This window comes from Carcharodon carcharias, chromosome 1 (assembly GCF_017639515.1).
Source record: "Carcharodon carcharias isolate sCarCar2 chromosome 1, sCarCar2.pri, whole genome shotgun sequence".
Taxonomy (NCBI): domain Eukaryota; kingdom Metazoa; phylum Chordata; class Chondrichthyes; order Lamniformes; family Lamnidae; genus Carcharodon; species Carcharodon carcharias.
The window spans coordinates 153,479,435-153,498,504 of NC_054467.1; the positions used below are offsets into that span (position 1 = coordinate 153,479,435).

General features: G+C 41.0%; 1 protein-coding gene across 2 annotated transcripts in view; it reads right to left on the minus strand.

The window, feature by feature from the left end:
• The window catches only part of kdr (kinase insert domain receptor (a type III receptor tyrosine kinase)), an 83,613-nt gene that overhangs the window by 40,534 nt on the left and 24,009 nt on the right, over positions 1-19,070 (minus strand). For both annotated transcript variants that reach the window (XM_041197811.1, XM_041197801.1), the window contains 6 exons: positions 18,714-18,885; positions 10,681-10,798; positions 9,823-9,998; positions 8,085-8,241; positions 4,430-4,562; positions 4,021-4,129 (listed from right to left, as the gene is read on the minus strand). In XM_041197811.1, coding sequence (XP_041053745.1) covers positions 4,021-4,129; positions 4,430-4,562; positions 8,085-8,241; positions 9,823-9,998; positions 10,681-10,798; positions 18,714-18,885 — 865 coding nt within the window. The remainder of the gene's footprint in view (positions 1-4,020; positions 4,130-4,429; positions 4,563-8,084; positions 8,242-9,822; positions 9,999-10,680; positions 10,799-18,713; positions 18,886-19,070) is intronic.

The following is a 19,070-nucleotide window of genomic DNA, read 5'->3' on the forward strand; positions in this document are numbered from 1 at the left end:
AAAAATCAAGAATATTAATCCCATCAATTGTTCTTTTTCTACAGAAATGCTGTGAAACACCAACTAAAGAAATATTAAAGGAACTGAAATTTGCAGTCTCTTCCTGAATTCTAGGGACATTTTTTGTTTGTTTTTCTAATGAAAGCCTTAATAATTATGTTTTCTTTTAAAATGCACAAATATAATTAATGTTAACAAGCATAAGGCACTTAACATATACTTTAGTGCTCAAATATTAAACTAATTACCACCTTAATTATAAAATTATTTCCCTTATTTAGATTCAGTCACTCATATAATTTGGTTCTTTGGGATGTGGGTATCACTGGCTAGACCAGCATTTATTGCCCACCCCTAATTGCCCCTGTTCAGAGGGCATTTAAGAGTCAATCACATTACTGTGGGTCTGGAGTCACATGTAGACCAGACCTGATAGGATGGCAGAGATCCTTCCCTAAAGGACATTAATGAAGCTATAAGGTTTTTACAACAATCGACAATGGTTGTTATCAGACTTTTAATTGCAGGTTTTTATTGAATTCAAATTCCTCCAGCTGCTATGGTAAGATTCAAACCCGGGTCCCAGAACATTACGCTGGGTCTTTGGAATACTAGTCCAGTGACAATATCATGTTGCGGCCGCCTCCCCCTGCACAGCATTAAGAGGCTTTAATTAGAAGACATTCTGCTTGGTCTGGTCACTCTAGCCAACACTATTTATGGGCCGAGTATTACAGTGGCAGTACATAGTAGATATATAAACCTTTAGCCGAGGGATGAAAACAATATTTTGCACCTGGAGGTCTTCAAATATTAAAAGGCATCTACACTTAGTCTTTTAATTATCATTCAATTAAATGCTTTTTTAAATCAGCTAAATTAAAACCCTTTTCCCACTATTTTCATGCAATTGTAACTGCAACATTTTATGAACACAAGGTTTGTAAAGGGATTGTACATTAATCTAAGCAGTACTATAAAAACAGACCTGCCCAAATATATATCTGCTACTTTAGTAAAACTTTAGTAAAATGTCATTGCTTCTTCAGCAAGGACCGGTTTCTGTAGCCCAATGAGGTCACATGAAATTGTTTTCTATGCAGGAGCTAAAGAGTTTCCCAAACAGTTCACATGTGCAGTTTGACAGAAGAACTTATTTAAATAAAAACTAACTCAACTCCCCAGCGCGACTATGAAAAGAATTAACTTATTAATCAGAATTTTTACAAAAAGTGATAACATTCTTGAAATGAAAAGAAGGCAGTAAAACATATTTTACAAAACAAATCACATTTGTACCTATCTCTTTTGAAGAAGTCTGTTTTTAACTTTTCAGTTGTTTCAGAAGGCCGTGGCAATAGCAGAACATGGTATGTTACTGGGTCAGCATGGGTTTCACGTTGCTAATAATTATTGCCAATCAGTGTTCTCATCAAAAACAAAAATACCTGGAAAAACTCAGCAGGTCTGGCAGTATCTGCGGAGAGGAACACAGCTAACGTTTCGAGTCCGAATGACCCTTCAACCGAAACAGGTTCTGTTGAAGAGTCATATGGACTCGAAATGTTAACTGTGTTTCTCTCCGCAGATACTGCCAGACCTGCTGAGTTTTTCCAGGTATTTTTGTTTTTGTTTTGGATTTCTAGCATCCGCAGTTTTTTTGATCTTAGTGTTCTCATCAAGCTGTCTCTAGGACCGCGAATGATGCCTGCAGCTTATTTGTCTGTGCCATCCTATTGAGGCTAACAGGCCAATTTGCTGTGGTTCTGCTACAAGCCTCAGGCAAATGCACTGCATTTGGATTGCATTCGGATTTGGGTGTAATCCCAATTTCTAGACCATGCTTTTCAATGTAGGTGGGTGAGTAGATTATGGGTAATTTTTTTAGCTTGGTGGGTGGGCGTGTGCTCAACCTGACCAAACATAAAATGACGTATGATGACGTCGGGCACGCTTTCTGACACCATCGTGCACTCACGCGATATTTGGGTCAGATATCTGGCAGCATGCCCAACGACAATTAAAAGGCCAATAAAGCCATTAAAATGTTAATTAAAAGAAATTTTTCGCTGCCCATCCAACTTTATGGTTGGCAGGCAGACAAAAAGGCCAAGCCATCTTTGAATTTTTTGGAAACCTCATCCATGGGTGGGATGAGGTTTCCAAAAGCAAATAAAAATCAAATAGAAACTTTACTTTTTCATCAATAACATGTCCCTGCTCATGACAGAGGCACATGAGGGGAAGTTGCATTATATTTTTTAAAATTATATTTTTTCATCTATCATCATCTCCCTGAGGCAGTTCTCTGCTCTCTGATATTATGCAGTGCGCATTCATGTGCATGCTCAAAGTTCACGCTCAGCCCGCTCGCCCTCCTCACTCCGTACCACATAGGCAGCGGTCAGTGCTGCCCATTTGCATTTCATGCTGGGCGGGTCTTAACTGGCCCGCCAGTGTGAAATTGCCTTCTGGGCCCGATCATGGGCGGCGGTCAACTTCCTGTCTGCCCCTGCCCGCCCCTGCCGAGCCCGCATGCCAAAGGCAAAATTCTGCCTGTAAGTTTCTGCTCACCCGCAACCTATTCTTGTCTCCCAGACTACAAGTGGGAAAGTGACAGACTCTCTTCAATCATTATTGCAAGTGCCAATCCACCTAATAATAACAAGAGGGAGGTGAGATCAGATGGGCCACAGGTCTACTGTTAACAAATAAATGGGGCAGAATTTTGCCCTCGTCAGGCAGGCTCGACCTCTGCCCGCGATCGGGGCTAGACTGTGATTTCACACTGGCGGCCCAATTAAGGCCCACCCAGTGTGAAACACATGTTGCAGTGCTCAACATTGCCTGTGTGGGGGGAGAGAAGTAGGAGGGCATGTGCGAACTTTGCGCATGCGCACGGGTGCACGCTGGAAAAGCTCACGGAGGCACAGAGCTGTGACTCTGTCACGTGAGTTAGAAATAAGTATGAAAATTTTATTTTTAATGACGGAGAATGACGGAGCGAAAATTCATCCCACCTGTGGATGAGGTTTCGCAAAAAATACAAAGGCCGCCTGGCCCTTTCGCCTGCCCACCAACCATAAGGTTGTACGGGTAGTGAAAAGTTTAAATCAATTGGATTGTTAATGGCCTTAATAGACCTTTTAATTGTCGGCGGCTGCACTGCCGACTCCCATGTGCGCCTGCCGACTGAAATATCGCGCGAGTGCGTGATGACATCGGGACGCTCGCCCGACATCATCGCGTGTCACTTTACACTCGTTCGGGTCGGGCGTACGCCCACCCAATAACGGAGAAATTCTGCCCATGCTATTTTTTAAAAGGAGTTAAAAGATTTTTAAAAGAAGCCAACAATTGCTTTCAGTATTCTCCACTGGATTGAAACTACAACACATGCTTATTTTTTAAGGTAAAAAAAAAATACAGTGTTCTTTACAGTCTTGGTATGAACATCAATCCCCACTGCCTGCACCACCACCTCGCTCCATCCCCACAACCCCACCTTTCAATATCTTTTAAGATTGGAATGGTGACCCTTATCTCATTTCAATCCCTTTGTTTAAAATTTTTAAGCAGATTTTAGGGATTAACACTTCCACTGCAGGGCTTGAGGTACAGAGATAAGCGCCACCCATATGACCTTCCATTCATTAACTGTAATGGGTAAAAATTCTGCAGAACCATGGGCCTGCAATAATTGTCATGTTTGGACTGCTAATTTGTGAAATCTGCCCTTTCTTACTTTGACTTATTAAAGTGAGCTTGAATAGATGAAAATGACACATTCACAATTTGAGTTATCTATTGTAAAGTTATTTGTAACAATGAGCTTATTCACTGTACAACTTAACCCTTGATGCATAAACAACAGCCTCTCCAGCTTTACTGTGTACCATACAAGTTTTCTGTTTTTGATCATTTAGGTGTCAAATCTCAAAGTTCAGTTCAGAGCAGACTCTTTAATCTCTCCATGGGATTTGTTCTAATGAGATGTTGCAGTAGGCATGCCGTACTTACTGGTTACATGAAAGAAGATAACCCTCTCATCTTGTCCCACTTTGTTAATAGCCCGACATCTGTACATAGCACAGACATTTGCTGCCTGAATCACAAGGGTACTGACCATCTAGTAGGAAACATCAGAAAAATTATACCATATTAATAACAAATCCACAGAGGTGAGCTCAGTTATCAGTATACCTTCCAATCAAAGGAGTGCATACTAAAAGAAATACTTAAAAGCAATAAATTAAAATATAAGACTTGAAACACTAATAATTAATTCTAGCTAAACATCAGGTTGCACTATTTAGCTTTTTTTAAAGACTACTGAGTAAATATTGCTGGTTAACTTAATATATTTATTAAACTAGTGGTACATAAAATTGATTGTCTTTAATCAGCTGTTTTTTAATAGTTAATTCACCTTATGCTTCCCTTCAAGAAACATGATCCGAGGCTCCATAATTTCAATCTTGTTGTTGCCATCATTGTCCGAAATGTTCTTCCAGTTTTTATTTTCATGTAACTTAGAAGAGGTTCCCAATTCTCCTTGTGAGCTATCAGAAAGGAATTGACATCAATGCATCTTTATCAGATCATGCCTCCAAATTTAAAAAAATGTGTATGAAAAATATGTATGTTTCTAGCAAATCATCGGCTGAATTTTATGTGCCCTCAGCAGATGTGTTTCCCGTGGGTGGGGGTGGGGGGGCATGTAACATGGGATGGGTGCCCATCCCACCACCTCCCTTCGAACTCTGGGGCTCATCCCCATGATACGGGAGTTGGGGGGTGGAGGGGGTGGTGCGGGTAAGGGGGTGGTGCGGACATGTGCTGAAACCATCTGCCATGATAAAATAACCATTTAATGGTGAATTAGGCTTGTTACCAAGCCTATTGACTCTAATAATACGCTGCTATAAAACATTTGGCATGAGCAGCAAGGTGGGAGCGGAAAGCCTGATTTTTAACCTGAAATATTGAAGTGCGGGAAAGAAAGGGGGGCACGCTTCGGGGGCTTCCCTTTGTTGATCACGGCCTCTCTTAGAATGAATGCCCTCTTTCTCCCTATCTGCTCCCTCTCCTAAATCCACCCTTTCCCACTCATCGCCCCATCCCTAACATTCCCAAACCCTCCAGGCCCAAGACCCAGGATTTACCTTCTCCAGGGATCCTAAGGGCAGAATTTTGCCCTAAGTTGGTAGGTGGGCAGCCAAACTCTGCCGCCGAAACGGGCCCCACCGCCATTTTGAGTGGGCGGGCCAATTAAGGCCTGCCCAGCGGCCTGCCCAACGGGAAGCACTATGCACTTCCTGTGCGGTGGGGGGAGGGATTCCCCATCTGTCAAAGTGTGCTCTTTCGTGCATGTGTGCGAAAGAGCGCACTGCTCCCTGAGATTAAGTCCTGTTTCAGGGAGATCAGTGAAAGTTTTACAAACTTAAAAAATAGAAAAATAAAAAAATTATTAACATGTCCCCCTCATGTGACAATGTCAAACGAGATGGGACATGTTAATAAATATCACGTAAAATTTATTCAACATTTTTAAAGCAGACATGAAACCTCACACTGCCAGTGGATGAGGTTTTATGTTTTTTCTATTGCCTGCTGGGGCTCCTGGCCGGCCCACCAACCTTAAAGTTGGACGGGCAGGGCCTTTAATTACCTTAATTATCCTGTCAATGGCCTTAATTGGGGGCGGGGTGTGATGCCATAAGACCATAAGACCATAAGCCGTAGGAGCAGAAGTAGGCCATTTGGCCCATTGAGTCTGCTCTGTCATTCAATGAGATCACGCCTGATCTGATAATCTTCAATTTCACTTTCCTGCCTTTTCCCCATAATCCTTGATTCCCTTACTGATTAAGAATCTGTCTATCTCAGCCTTGAATATATTTAATAACCCAGCCTCTACAGCCCTCTGCAGTAAAGAATTCCATAGATTCACTACCGTCTGAGAGGAGAAATTCCTCCTCATCTCTGTCTTAAATGGACGACCCCTTACTCTGAGATTATGACCTCTGGTCCTAGACTCTCCCATAAGGGGAAACAACCTCTCAGCATCTACCCTGTCAAGCCCCCTTAGAATCTTATATGTTTCAATTAAGTCACCCCTTAATCTTCTAAACTCCAATGAGTACAGGCCCAACCTACTCAACTTCACCTCATAAGAAAATCCCTCCATGCCTGGGATCAACCTAGTGAACCTTCTTTGGACTGCCTCTAATGCCAATATATCTGTCCTTAGATAAAGGGACCAAAACTATTAACAGTTTCTAGGTGTGGTCTAACTAGTGCCTTGTATAGTTTTAGCAAGATTTCCCTATTTTTATAGTCCATTCCCTTTAAAATAAAGGCCAACATTCCATTTGCCTTCCCTATTCCCTGTTGAACTTGTGTTAGCTCTTTGGGATTCATGCACATTCACACTCACACCATTCACCCACCGGCAGCCACTACTCCCCATCCCTCACCCCCATATTATTCAGTTCAATGTGTCTGTTCTTCTACTACTTCAGTGAGTCAATGTACTGCCTGGTGTGAAACTGGAATATGCAGATCAGTGAAGCCCTTATCTCTATCCTGGTCTGCACTTTTAGCAGATCTCAGATAGGTAGGCAACGCAAATTTTATAGCTGGCCTTGATATTCCTGTGGAATAACCAGGATTGCCTTCTTGATAGCTATGTGGATGTCAAAGGTGGTGAGGATTGTAATACCCCTTTAACGCTAACAGTTGAATAGCTTGTTGGCACTCACTTTGGCCTCACAAATGGAGTGTTACTATGTGAGAGGTGTTACCCAAAAGAAACTAAGCTCTTGGAGAAATGAGAAAGTGTTTTGTACAGAGCAAGTTAATAAAAGTGTATTTTACTAATGTAATTAGACAGTATTTGAAAATATCTCTTTTACATTGAACTAGTCAGGACAGAATGTTGACTTGTTAGCTGACTTTACCATGACATTGACAGAGGGTGCCACCTTCATGTAAAAGATTCCGTAAACTTTTGAAATAAGGTTTGCCAAACAAACAAGGAAGTAATGTAATTCAAACTGGAATCCGTTACTGGGTCACTTGCAAGTATCGTTATTTCAATAAAATTGAAGTCCATCTCTTCTAGCATGTCTTTTCCCAACCAAAAAAAGAAAGGCTTGCAAAACAGTTTTTCTTAAAAACAAATGACCTTTAATACATATATAATATGTTATATATATAACAATAACAAATATAGAAATAAATCTCAAAATATTATTCAACCTCCTTAAGTGATTTCCAATTAGGATGTATAGAAGGAAATAACTATTTTTGGAAGCAAGTCTTTGATAAATGAAGCTTGTTGCCAGAGATAATTCAACTTCTGAGGAAGATAAGGAGACAGAGAAACCTCTGCAGTCTTCAGTAAGATTCTTGCATCCGTGATTGGAAAGGGAAAACAATGGGGGTGGTGGAGGAAAGAGCTAGTGGAAGTTAGTGGCCAAACAAACAACAGGAAAGCAGATTGCCCAGGATTGTCATGCAGGAAGTCTACCGGACCTTCTGCTGAGCCAAGATAAGAGAGGCCTCTTGGGCCTAGTGTGGGAGGTTGTCATTCATTCTGAACATCAATCAACAAACTTCCTCTAGAATGAATGCATCTTGCATAGACACACAGAGTCAGATTTTGTTTATGAGTTCAATTGCTGCATAGTACAAGTTACTATTTTACAAGTTGGTGGCTATTGAAATACTGGGTGTGTGTCTCGTGAAGTACTAAAGGGCCTGTAGCACCTCAGTTCACAAATCATTTATTAGGTTTTATTACATCAATAAGTCTGTTGAACCTGCTCCTTATTTATTTCCCATTGCCCTGCTTATGATATTTTACATGTATATATATCATACATATAGATGCACCTTAATGCTTCACTTTAGAAACATTTCACAAGCAATGTATTCAATAAGTTGATAAACGGAAAATGTATGATCACCACCACCTAGTCTTGGGATGCACAATAAATTGAGAACAATAAATTAGCATGTATTTTTTAATCTTCATAAGTGGATCAATTATTAATGACAATATATTATTAATTACTTACTGGTGGAGGAAGCTACAGTTCTCTGCAGGCTGCCATTCCCACATAATCCTGTTGGGAGCAGGAATGCCATAGACAGTGCAAGTCAGAGTCTGCCTGCTTCCATAGCTGTAAAAGTCAGTGTGTGTAGCTACAGCTTTTTCATGAATCTTTGGAGGAACTGCAAAAAAACATTAAAAACACATTTTCAGAAATTACCTGATCTTGTGAATAAACATTCAATACAGCGGCCTATTGGGTATGATACTGGATAAGCAACTCAAAAGACCTCAGTGCAAATTCTACCACTGGAAAGAATAAAATAAAGACAGAAAATGTTAGAAAAACTCAGCAGGTCTGGCAGCATCTGTGGAGAGAGAAACAGAGTTAATGTTTCGAGTCTGTATGACTTTCTTCAGGAAATTATGAAATTGAATTCAATAAATGTTTTAATATTTGGGCTATATCTGGGCTAGTACCAGAAAAAATACCGCGAAAACAGCTGAATTGCTATGAACACCCAAATGGTTCACTAATGTGTTTCAGGGAAGGGACCATGCCATTCCTAACTGCTCTGATCTTTACATGATCCCACATTATGCTATTTATTTTTAATGACCTCAGGACAACTAGGGTTTTGCAATTAATACTGCCTTGCTGGTGTTGCTCAAAGCACAAGAATAAATAAAAAAAGGTCTTAAAATAGTTTTTTTTTCTTTAATGGGAGGTTGACATCACTGGCAAAGAAAACATTTGTTGCCCATCCTAATCTTGAACTGAGTGGCTTGTTACTCCATTTCTGAGCGCAGTTAAAAGTCAACCACATTACTGTGAGTCTGGAGTCACATGTAGGCCAGGCCAGAAGAATATCGCAGATTTCATTCCCTAAAAAATATTCATGAACCAAATGAATTTTTACAACTATTGATTATAGTTTCATGGTCACCATCAGTAAGACTTAACCTTCAGTTCCAGATTTCTTTTAAATTAATTCAATTTAAATTGCACTAGATTCAGTGGTGGGATTTGGGCCCGTGTGCCCAGAGCATTAGCTTGGGTCTCTGGATTAATAGTTCACTGAGGTTAAACTCCCCAGTTTAAACTGGCTGTCAGATGTGAGATTGTAGAAAGGCAGCCAATCCACCACCACCCTTAGATATCCAAATCAAAATTGAATTCCATCACCATTTTATATCTGGTGCTTTGTGGGATAAAAACATAAACCCATAAGCATTGAACCGAGCCATAAATTCAAGACAGCCTATCAAATTTACAATTAAAGATGCATTCATACTTTCATAACTTAAATAAATATCCTTGTCAAGTTGCCTGCCACTAGCAGACCTAGCCATTTCTTTTCCTGCATATGTAAATTTATATACCAGAAAGAAAGGATTAATTGCTTGCAGTATGAATGCAATAGTAAAGCCTTTATTCCATATTGAAATGGCATGGTGAAACCTCATGGACAAGTGTCTTTGCAATGAGTTCCAATACTGACAAACATCTCAGTATAGCTTTTGCATATAAACCATCTTCAGCTCCAATCCTTCCCAAAACTGCAAAGCCTCTAACCTCTTTTAGTCTTTCCTTCCTCCTATAATCTATTTGCTTTAAAAACTAAAAAAAGGGGCTACGTCCTGATTTACCTTATCTTTTCTCCTATCTTGGTGGTGCCCTTACACTAATGACTTTGGCCTTTCACCTGAAATCCTTCAATTAAAAAAAAATGCCTGTGAGTACAGAATTTTGCATTTCTTACCATTTACTATGAGTTGGATTGTGTGACGCTGCTCCTCTTTTGTCATTGGATTCCTAAGTATAATTGTGTAATTCCCAGCATCCTTCTCAGTCACATCACTGATCAACAATGTATATCCAACTTGCTTTATCCTGTAGTGCGCTTGATCCTTACTAATTGGCCTTCCATTCTTGGTCCTAAAAAAACAAACCATTAGAAACATTTGTGAAGCACACTGCAGTAAGGCCTTTTAAGCATTAATAGAGCAGCCATTAGAAAATGGCTAAAAAAATGTGCAGCATTATGGCAATAATAAACAATGCAGTGTGTTTGTGATTGAATAAGCAATTGATGATTTGATTAAGCACAAAATATATTGGAATTATTTGTACGGTTTTATTACTTGCTTTTTTCTAATATTGATGATTTTAAGAATGCACGTTTTACCATGAAATAGTTTACCACACATAAAGAGGCAATAGAATTATTTAAATTATCTAACAAGCAGCAATAATGCATATTTATAATAGATTCAGAAGTTACTGATTTAATATCACATTTTAAAATCTCTGAAATTCTTACAAAAATTATTCTTGATTCTTTTTTGCATATTATTGGTGCACTCCGCCAAAAATGTTCAAGTCCTGAAAACCAGTTCAGGAGTTCACTGTTCAATTTAATGCACTCTGTTTCAGCACAGTAATTACTCAAAGACAACCACTATTGAATGTAAATATGCCAATATTAATCATAAAATTGACAATTATATGTAGTAGAATAAATGACAGTAATGCTCTACTTTATAACACTGAAATTATGATAAGGTATTCCTAAAAAGTAACTCTCTTTGTTTCTTTGTATCATTTATTTAGTAATTACCATTTCATTTCTGGTTGGGGATAGGCTGAAACCTTCACTGGAATTTTGACATTCCTTTCTTTCAGCACTGCCTCGACTATCGACCCGGCTTTGTGATCTATGAAGATGAAGGGTCTGTCTGAAAGCACATAATGAAAACAAAGTCAGATCCTAAAAGCTAGTGTTCTTATTGAAAACATGAGGTTTGGAAATCTCTGAGCACCAGAAGAACTGACACTGTTTGTGTAAGGCAGCATTCTTCATTATATTTGTATGAGCAAGTTGGGAAAACAAATCTTAACGTTCAGCAAAAGTGTGTGAAAATTAGGCATCCAGCATTGACAAAATGGTATGAAGAGTGCTAAGTCATCATTATAAGGAACATTTATTTTGCCAGGAATTTCATTCTCCAAACAAGCACTGGAGCCCTTCCTTAATGCTAAAAAGTCCATTTTTCAGCTGACATTAAAACAGCATTAGCTCATTCCCTTTATTGCCCTGTCTTTAATTGAGGAAAAATTGAGCTCCAGACTAGGGTATTTCCTGATTTTTCTGTTAATTCTGCCTCATCTTTTCCCCTCTCCTGATGACACACCCTGTCAGGGAACAGGTATATGAATGCCAATCCCCTTTATGTCCCTCACTCAAATAGTCATTTTTCATTTGTAAGTGTATAATGGGAGCATCCATAAGTTTTTTTAGTTGGTATATCATTGAAAATTCCAGTCCAAGTTTCACAATATGAAAGGCTGGGATTCGAATTCGTCATTACTGGGTTCCTACTCCAGCACCATAACCAATAGGCTACTTTTATTATTCATTAATGGAATGTGGCCATTGCTAACATTTATTGTCCTTCCTGAATTGCCCTTGAGAAGGCAGTGGTGAGTCGCCTTGTTGAACTACTGCAGTCCAAATGGTGTAGGCACACCAACAGTGCTGTTAAGTAGGGAGTTCCAGGATTTTGACCCAGTGAACGTGAAGGAGCTGCATTATAGTTACACATTAGGATGATGTGTGACTTGGAGGGGAGCTTGTAAGTGGTGATGTTCCCATGCGTCTGCTGCCCTGGTTCTGATAGGTGGAAGAGGTCGCGAGTTTGGAAGGAGCTGTTGAAGGAACCACAGAGAGTTGTTGCAGTGTATCTTATAGGCGATGGTGCACCAGCGGTGGAGGAATTGAATGCTTAATGTAGTGAATAGGGTGCTGATCAAATGGGCTGTTCTTTTCTGGATGATGTTGAGTGTTGTTGAAACTGCTCCCACCCTGGCAAGTGGAGAGTATTCCATCACACTGCTGACTTGTTTCTTGTGGATAGTGGAAAGGGTTTTGGGAGGCATGAGATGAGTTACTGACCACAGAATTCCCAGCCTGTGACCTGTTCTAGGTGCTACATTACTTATATGGCTTGTCCAATTAGGATCCATGTTAATGGTAGCCCCCAGGATGTTCATGGTGGGGGTTTCAGCAATGGTAACACTGTTGAATGTTGAGTGAAGTGGTTAATTTCTCCCTTGTTGGAAATGGCCATTACCTGACATTTGTGTGGTACAAATCATACTTGCCACTTATCAGCCCAGGCTGAATGCTGTCCAAGTCATGCTGCATGTGGGCACAGACTACTTCATTATCTGAGAAGTTGTGAATGGAGCTAAACATGGTGCAGTCATCAGTAAACTCCCCCACTTCTGTCCTTACGATGGAGAAAAGGCTATTGATGGGGTGCTGAAGATGGTTGGGCCTAAGATCTCTAAGCCCTGAGGAACTCCTTCAGTGATGCCTTGGGGCTGAAAGATTAGCCTCCAACAACTAGAACCAGCTACCTTGTACAAGGTATGACTTCAGTCAATGGAGAGATTTGCCCCAATTACCACTGACTTCAATTTTACCAGGGCTTCTGAATGCCACACAGCCAAATGCTGTCTTGATGTCAAAACAGTCACTCTCACTTCACCTATGGAATTCACTTTTTAAATCCACAACTAAAGAATGTAATGAGGTCTGAAGCTGAGCAGTCCTGGCAGAAACCAAACTGAGCATGAGTGAGCAGATTATTGGTGAGTAAATGCCATTTGATAGCACTGTCTGACCCCTTCCATGACTTTACTGATAATTGAAAATATACAGATGGGAGGGTGAATGTGCTGAATTGGATTTGTCCTGTTTTTTGTGGGCAGTTTTTCACTTTCTCAAGGGGGTACCAGTGGAGTAGGTCTACTGGAACAGCATAGCTAGAGGCACTGCTACCTCTAGAGCACAGGTCTTCAGTCCTACTGCTGGGTTGTTGTCAGGGCCCATAGCTTTTGCTCTAAGTATCACACTCAGCAATTCCTTGATATCATGTGTTGTGAGTGAATTAAATTGGCTGAAGGCTGGCATCTGTGATGCCGGACCTCAGGAGGAGGCCAAGTTGGATGATCTACTCAGCACCTCTGGCCGAAGACGATTGCAAATTCTTTGGCTTTGTTTTTTGCACTAATTTGCTGGGTTCTGCCATCACTGAGGGTGGGGGTGCTCATGGAACCTCCTCCTCCTGTTAGTTGTTGAGTTGTCCACCATCAGTCATGACTTGATGTCACAGGACTGTCACAGAGTCAGCTCTCCCCTCATACCTATGTAACTGGCTTTGTTTAAAATTAAGATTCATATTTTGAACTCAAGTACTATGGAATTCAATTGTATTATGTTCACCTTTTTCCAACAGATTTTTTACTGTGAGATTACTAACTAACCCTGCCTTATTGCACAATACTAGATCTAAAGCTTTATTGTTAATTTGTCCCATAATGTATTGTGGCAGAAAGCTGTCACAAAAGCATTCTACAAATTCAACTTCTAGGCCACCTTTGCCAATTTTCTTGTCCAGTACATATAACAATTAAAGTCCTCCACAATTTTTACATTGCCTTTGTTTCAATTCCAATTGTTCTAAATTCCAAATATTTCTTGTTTAATGCTCTGGTTCTATTAGAAGGCCTATAATCTACTCCCACCTATGTTTTCTGACTCTTGCTATTCCTAATCTCCACCCATACTGATTCAACTTCCTGATCTTCTGAGCAAGAAGATCACTACTCACTACTGTTCTTACATCATCCTTTATTATCAGGGCCACTCTTCCTCCTATTCCAACTTGTCCAACTTTTTGAAATCTTGGTCACCTTGTAATCATTGGCAGGATTTTACATAGCATTGTGGTTCCTAACCACCCACTCACACGCCCCCGGCTAAAAAGCCAACAACTGCTCCACAGCAATTCATGCTAGGAACAGCATTAATTGCTCTGTGGCAAAATGTCTGCCCCTATCCCAGGAGAAAGTCCCAGCCCAGAGAGAGCTACTGGCCAATTGGATGGCCAGCAGCCCTGTAGTCCCAGCAGTGCCAGGTAGAACAGGTGGTCGCTGCTGGGACTACAGGCAGTCACAAGGAAGAGGAGCCTGCACTGTAAGTCCAGGGCATCACCTGGACCAAGCTTGCAGGCTCCAGCAAAGTGGGTGAGGGGGCTGGGGACCAGGTTTGAGAGGACAGGGGGAGAGTAAAGGAGAAGTATAAACTTGGGGGTTACATCCAATGGTGACTGGTGAGAATATGGAACTTGCTAGCGCAGGAAGTGTTTGAAGCAGAAAGTATAGACACATTAAGGGAAATTATGGAGGATTATAATGGTAGATTTAGATGAGAAAAGATGGGAGGAAGCTTGAGTTAACATAAACGCTGGCATGGACTGGTTGAACTGAATGGCCTGTCCAGGCTGCATACCCTGTGTATCCTATGTAAACTGGGCAAGGATGAAGGTACATTGTATAAAGGGCTGTGGACTGGGTTTTCAACTGAAAGGTGGGGGCAGTGGTGGGGTGTGCAGAGGGTTCAAATGAAGGGAAAATTAGAAATCTAAAGAGAAAAGCTGAGACAATAGTACAGTGCAGCAATTTAGGTAAAGGCATGATAATGCTCTATTCCCTTTTCGCTCATATGCTTGTCTAGTTTCCTCTTTAGGTAAAGAAGATTCTTCTGAAGTCCCTATTGGATTTTTAGGTGACTATCTTCTATTAATGGCCTCTAGTTATGCTCTTCAGCACAAGAGGAAACATTTTCCCTGTATCCACTCAGAACTTTATAACTTTAAGGACATCTATCAGGTCACCCCTCAGCCTTCCATTTTCAAGAGAGAAGAGACCCAGCCTGTCACTCCTTTCCTGATATGTCTACCCACACATTTCTGCATCAGCCTTGAAAATCTTCTCTGCAGCCTCTCCCACGCCTCTAAATCCTTTATGCAGTAATGTATGTGTGGTCTCACCTCAACATTTGATACAGGTTTAGCATATCTTCCCTACTTTTCAATTCTATTCATCTATGAGTAAAACCAAGTACTGAGTTTGCTTTTCTTATGGCCATGGTTCACATTTTAACGATTGATGTCTTAGTATTCCGAGATCTCTTTGTTTCTCTACCTCACCTAGCCTTGTATCTTCCAAGTAATAAATTAACTCCCTAGTCTTCCGACCAAAATGTACTAGCTCACATTTATTTGTGCTAACTTCATTTGCCAATGACTTGCCCATTTGCAAGTTTATTAATGTCCTCCTGTAATTTGTTGCCATCCTCCTCAATATTAACTGCACTCCCAATTTGGTGTCATCCAGAAACTTAGAAATTGTGGTTTAGATTCCAAAGTCTAAATCATTAATGTAAATTGTAAATAGCAGCAGTCTCAGCACTGATCCTTGTGTGATACTACTGCCCACCATCTGCCACTCTGAATAACTACCCTTTACTCTCATTCTCTGCTTTCTGGCTCTTGTCCCCGAACACCATATTCTCTGACTTTAGTCATTAGTCTATTATAGGGCACTTTATCAATGGCCTTCTGAAAATTCAGTTAAATTACATTGGCTGCATTACCATTATCTAGTCTCTCTGTTATCTCCTCAAAAAAATCCATAAGGTTGGTCAAGCAGGATTTTCCCTTTTGAAATCCAGGCTGGCTATACATTATTATATTTTTAGGCCAGAATTTTTAATAAACTTATTATATTAATTATGAACATGCCCCATCTCATGTGACATTGTTTTCTATTTTTAATATTTTTCAAAGTGGAAGCGATCTCCCTGAGGCAGCACTTAGCCCAGGGAGATGTGCGCTCTTTGGTGCACATGCGCGAAAGAGAACACTCTCGCTTTTGGGGAACACCCCTCCCCCCACCCCCCCACCTCTGCCCACACAGGGAGTGCATAGCACTGAGTTAAAAACAAAAAAACTGCGGATGCTGGAAATCCAAAACAAAAGCAGAATTACCTGGAAGAACTCAGCAGGTCTGGCAGCATCGGCGGAGAAGAAAAGAGTTGACGTTTCGAGTCCTCATGACCCTTCAACAGACCTGCTGAGTTCTTCCAGGTAATTGTGATTTTGTTTTGTGAGTACATAGCACTTCCCAGCGAACGTCATGCTGATTGGGCCTTAATTGGCCTGCCCACGTAAAATGGCAGTGGGGCCCGCTTCTCTGGTGGGGATCATCTCCCCGCCCACTGGAGATTGGATCGGGCCTGCCCACCCGACTGGCAAAAAATTCTGCCCTAATTTCTAGATGTTCTCCAGCTTAAGTGGAGCCCATCCCAAAGGAACAGCTCCCCCTTTTCAATTCAATTCAAATATTGTTGTCCATTCAGAAATTCACCTCAGGCACACTGCTTGTTCATTTTAAATCACACAAAAACAAATAACTAACAATGAAAAGGTAACTGCATTACAAACAATGAGCAATGTTAAATCCCATGTTGCCATGATGCAACACTATCTTTTCTCTAAGTACACAGACAATACACAGTCAAACTCTTCTTGGTAAGAGGGCTGGGAGAGGTGGGTAGGAAGTTGAAAGCTCCCAGACTTGAGTTCCTCCCTTCTTCTGGAATAGTCATCTTGTTCAGTGAGTTCAAGCACTGTTGCCAGTACCCCATGAATCAAATTCCCTTCCTCCCACATCTGTCTTAGAACCAATTGTCATGTGGTTCTTGGTAGCAATCCAGAAATTATTTTCTTTAATTTTCTGTGTTTTAATTTGGACACTAACTCTTCAAACTCTCTCAGCAGAACATCATTCTTAGTTCTATCTTTATCATTGGTCCTTACGTAGACCACACCAACTGGGTCTTCCGCCTTCCACTCCAAATTCATCTCCAGCCACAAGGCGATGTCCTTAACCCTGGTGTCGGGCAGGGTAACACAACCTGCTGAACTCCCATTCACGGCCACAGAGACAGTATCTGTCCTCTTGATCATACAGTTCCCTATCACTACCATATTCCTTTTCATGACTCTCCCTTGAATAGCATCCTGTAGCCCGGTGCCATGGTCAGTATACTCATCTACCCTGCAGTCCTTGTGCTGAACTACAAAATTGGCAAGTACCTTGTGCCTGTTCGTCAAAGTCAAGAGCTGAGGCTGAGAGGCAATAGTTCAGGGCTCTGGATTAATAGTCCAGTGACATAACCACTCTGCTACCATTCCCTATTTCACCTTTGACAGTCAGGGTGGCCAGAGAAAGGCAACTGAGGAAAATGGGGGGAAAAAACCTTTATTCTGCTGCATTAGAGGATGCTATTTAGGTTTAGTAATGGGTTCGAGTTGTGTGAGCTTTATTTCATATCTGTCTATAACTGAGCTGAGGGTGCTGATGTTGATGTTGATAAAATTGGGAAGCATTCCATTCCCATCACTAACATAAAATTAAGATGCATTTGCTATAAACCTTAGAACAAGTGCTTATCCATAACACTGTGGATTATGCTGAATTCAAATTGTCGATTGATAAGCAGCACCTTCCAAACCCATGACCTCTCCCATCTAGAAGGGCAATGGCAGCAGTTGCATGGGTACACCATCACCTGCAAGTTCCCCTCCAAGCCACACATCATCCTCAATTGGAAATATACCGCCAAAATCCTGGAACTCCCTTCCTATTAGCACTGTGCGTGTACCTACACTACATAGACTGCAGTGGTTCAAGAAGGTAGCTCATCACCACCTACTCAAGGGCAATGGGGTTTGTAATAAATGCTGGCCTAGTCTGTGATGCCCACATCCTATGAAAGTACAAATAAAAATAAACCCAGTCCATTCCTTTCAACAAGTGAACAAGTTGAAGTTTGAAATGATAAATGTATTCTTCACACTTTAACTGGCCAGCCGTTCTGATGTAGGAATTTGCAATTATGAGGGCTGAATTTTCCCCCCGTTGAGGGGGAAGTTGATGGGCGGGCACGTGCATGTATGCTTCCGATTGGTGCCCCTGATCGGAGGCACAGCGCCATTTTACGTGAGCAGGCCAATTGAGGCCCACCCAGTGTGACGTCCGCAGGGAAGCACTATGCGCTCCCTGTGCACTCATCTCCCTGAATCGAAGTGCAGCCTCAGGGAGATCGGCTTTACGTGCAAAAATATTAAAAATAGAGAAAAAAAATTCCCTTATGTGACAATATCACATGAGTTGGGACATGTTCATAATTTCCAACAAAACTTTATTAAAATTTTTAAAACCCTACATGAAACCTCATCCCGCCTGTGGATGAGGCTTCATGTTTTTTCTACTTCCCGCCAGAGCTCCTGGCTTGGCCGCCAACCTTAGTTCTGTAGAAGGGTCATGAGGACTCGAAACGTCAACTCTTTTCATCTCCGCCGATGCTGCCAGACCTGCTGAGTTTTTCCAGGTAATTCTGTTTTTGTTTTGGATTTCCAGCATCCGCAGTTTTTTGTTTTTATTTTAGGTCCACTAATTACTTTAATTGACCCAGTCAATGACCTCAATTGGCCATTGACAGGTGGGCGGTTCTGCCCAATGGCATCCCAGGTCATTTTACGCATCGGCGAGCAGTCGCCGCCCCCTACTCGCCGACAGTAAAATCCTGTCCAAAATTGCATTATCAATGATGGTTATCAATTAATGCCAATCTCTTCATTCAATTGTTAACAATGGTGTGCTTTAACAATGTTTTGCAAGAATTCCTCCCGAGTTGTGTTCATGTATTTTTACAGCACATTAAACAGAATACCTCACCATAGATGATGACGTCAGTATTGTTCTCCTTTGTCATGACTCCACTGGAAGCGCTGCAGAAATATGTTCCTTCATCTCTTTTTGTCACATTATCTATGATCAGAATGCTTGAGAGTTCCAGTCCTTTAGTTGCTAATTGTTTAATTGTTTTGAAGAATAGGTGTGGATTGTGCTGTAATTAACAAAAAGTCATGCAATGTGAAAGATGCAGTAAATTGTGTTTCAAAATCTACTGGATATATTCTGAAGTGGATTACATTATGGGGATGCGGATCCTCTAAATAATTTGAATGCTACTTATGTGCCAGTTTGGCTCATTTGGCAGTATTCTTTGAAGTAAAAGATTTCAAGCCCCAT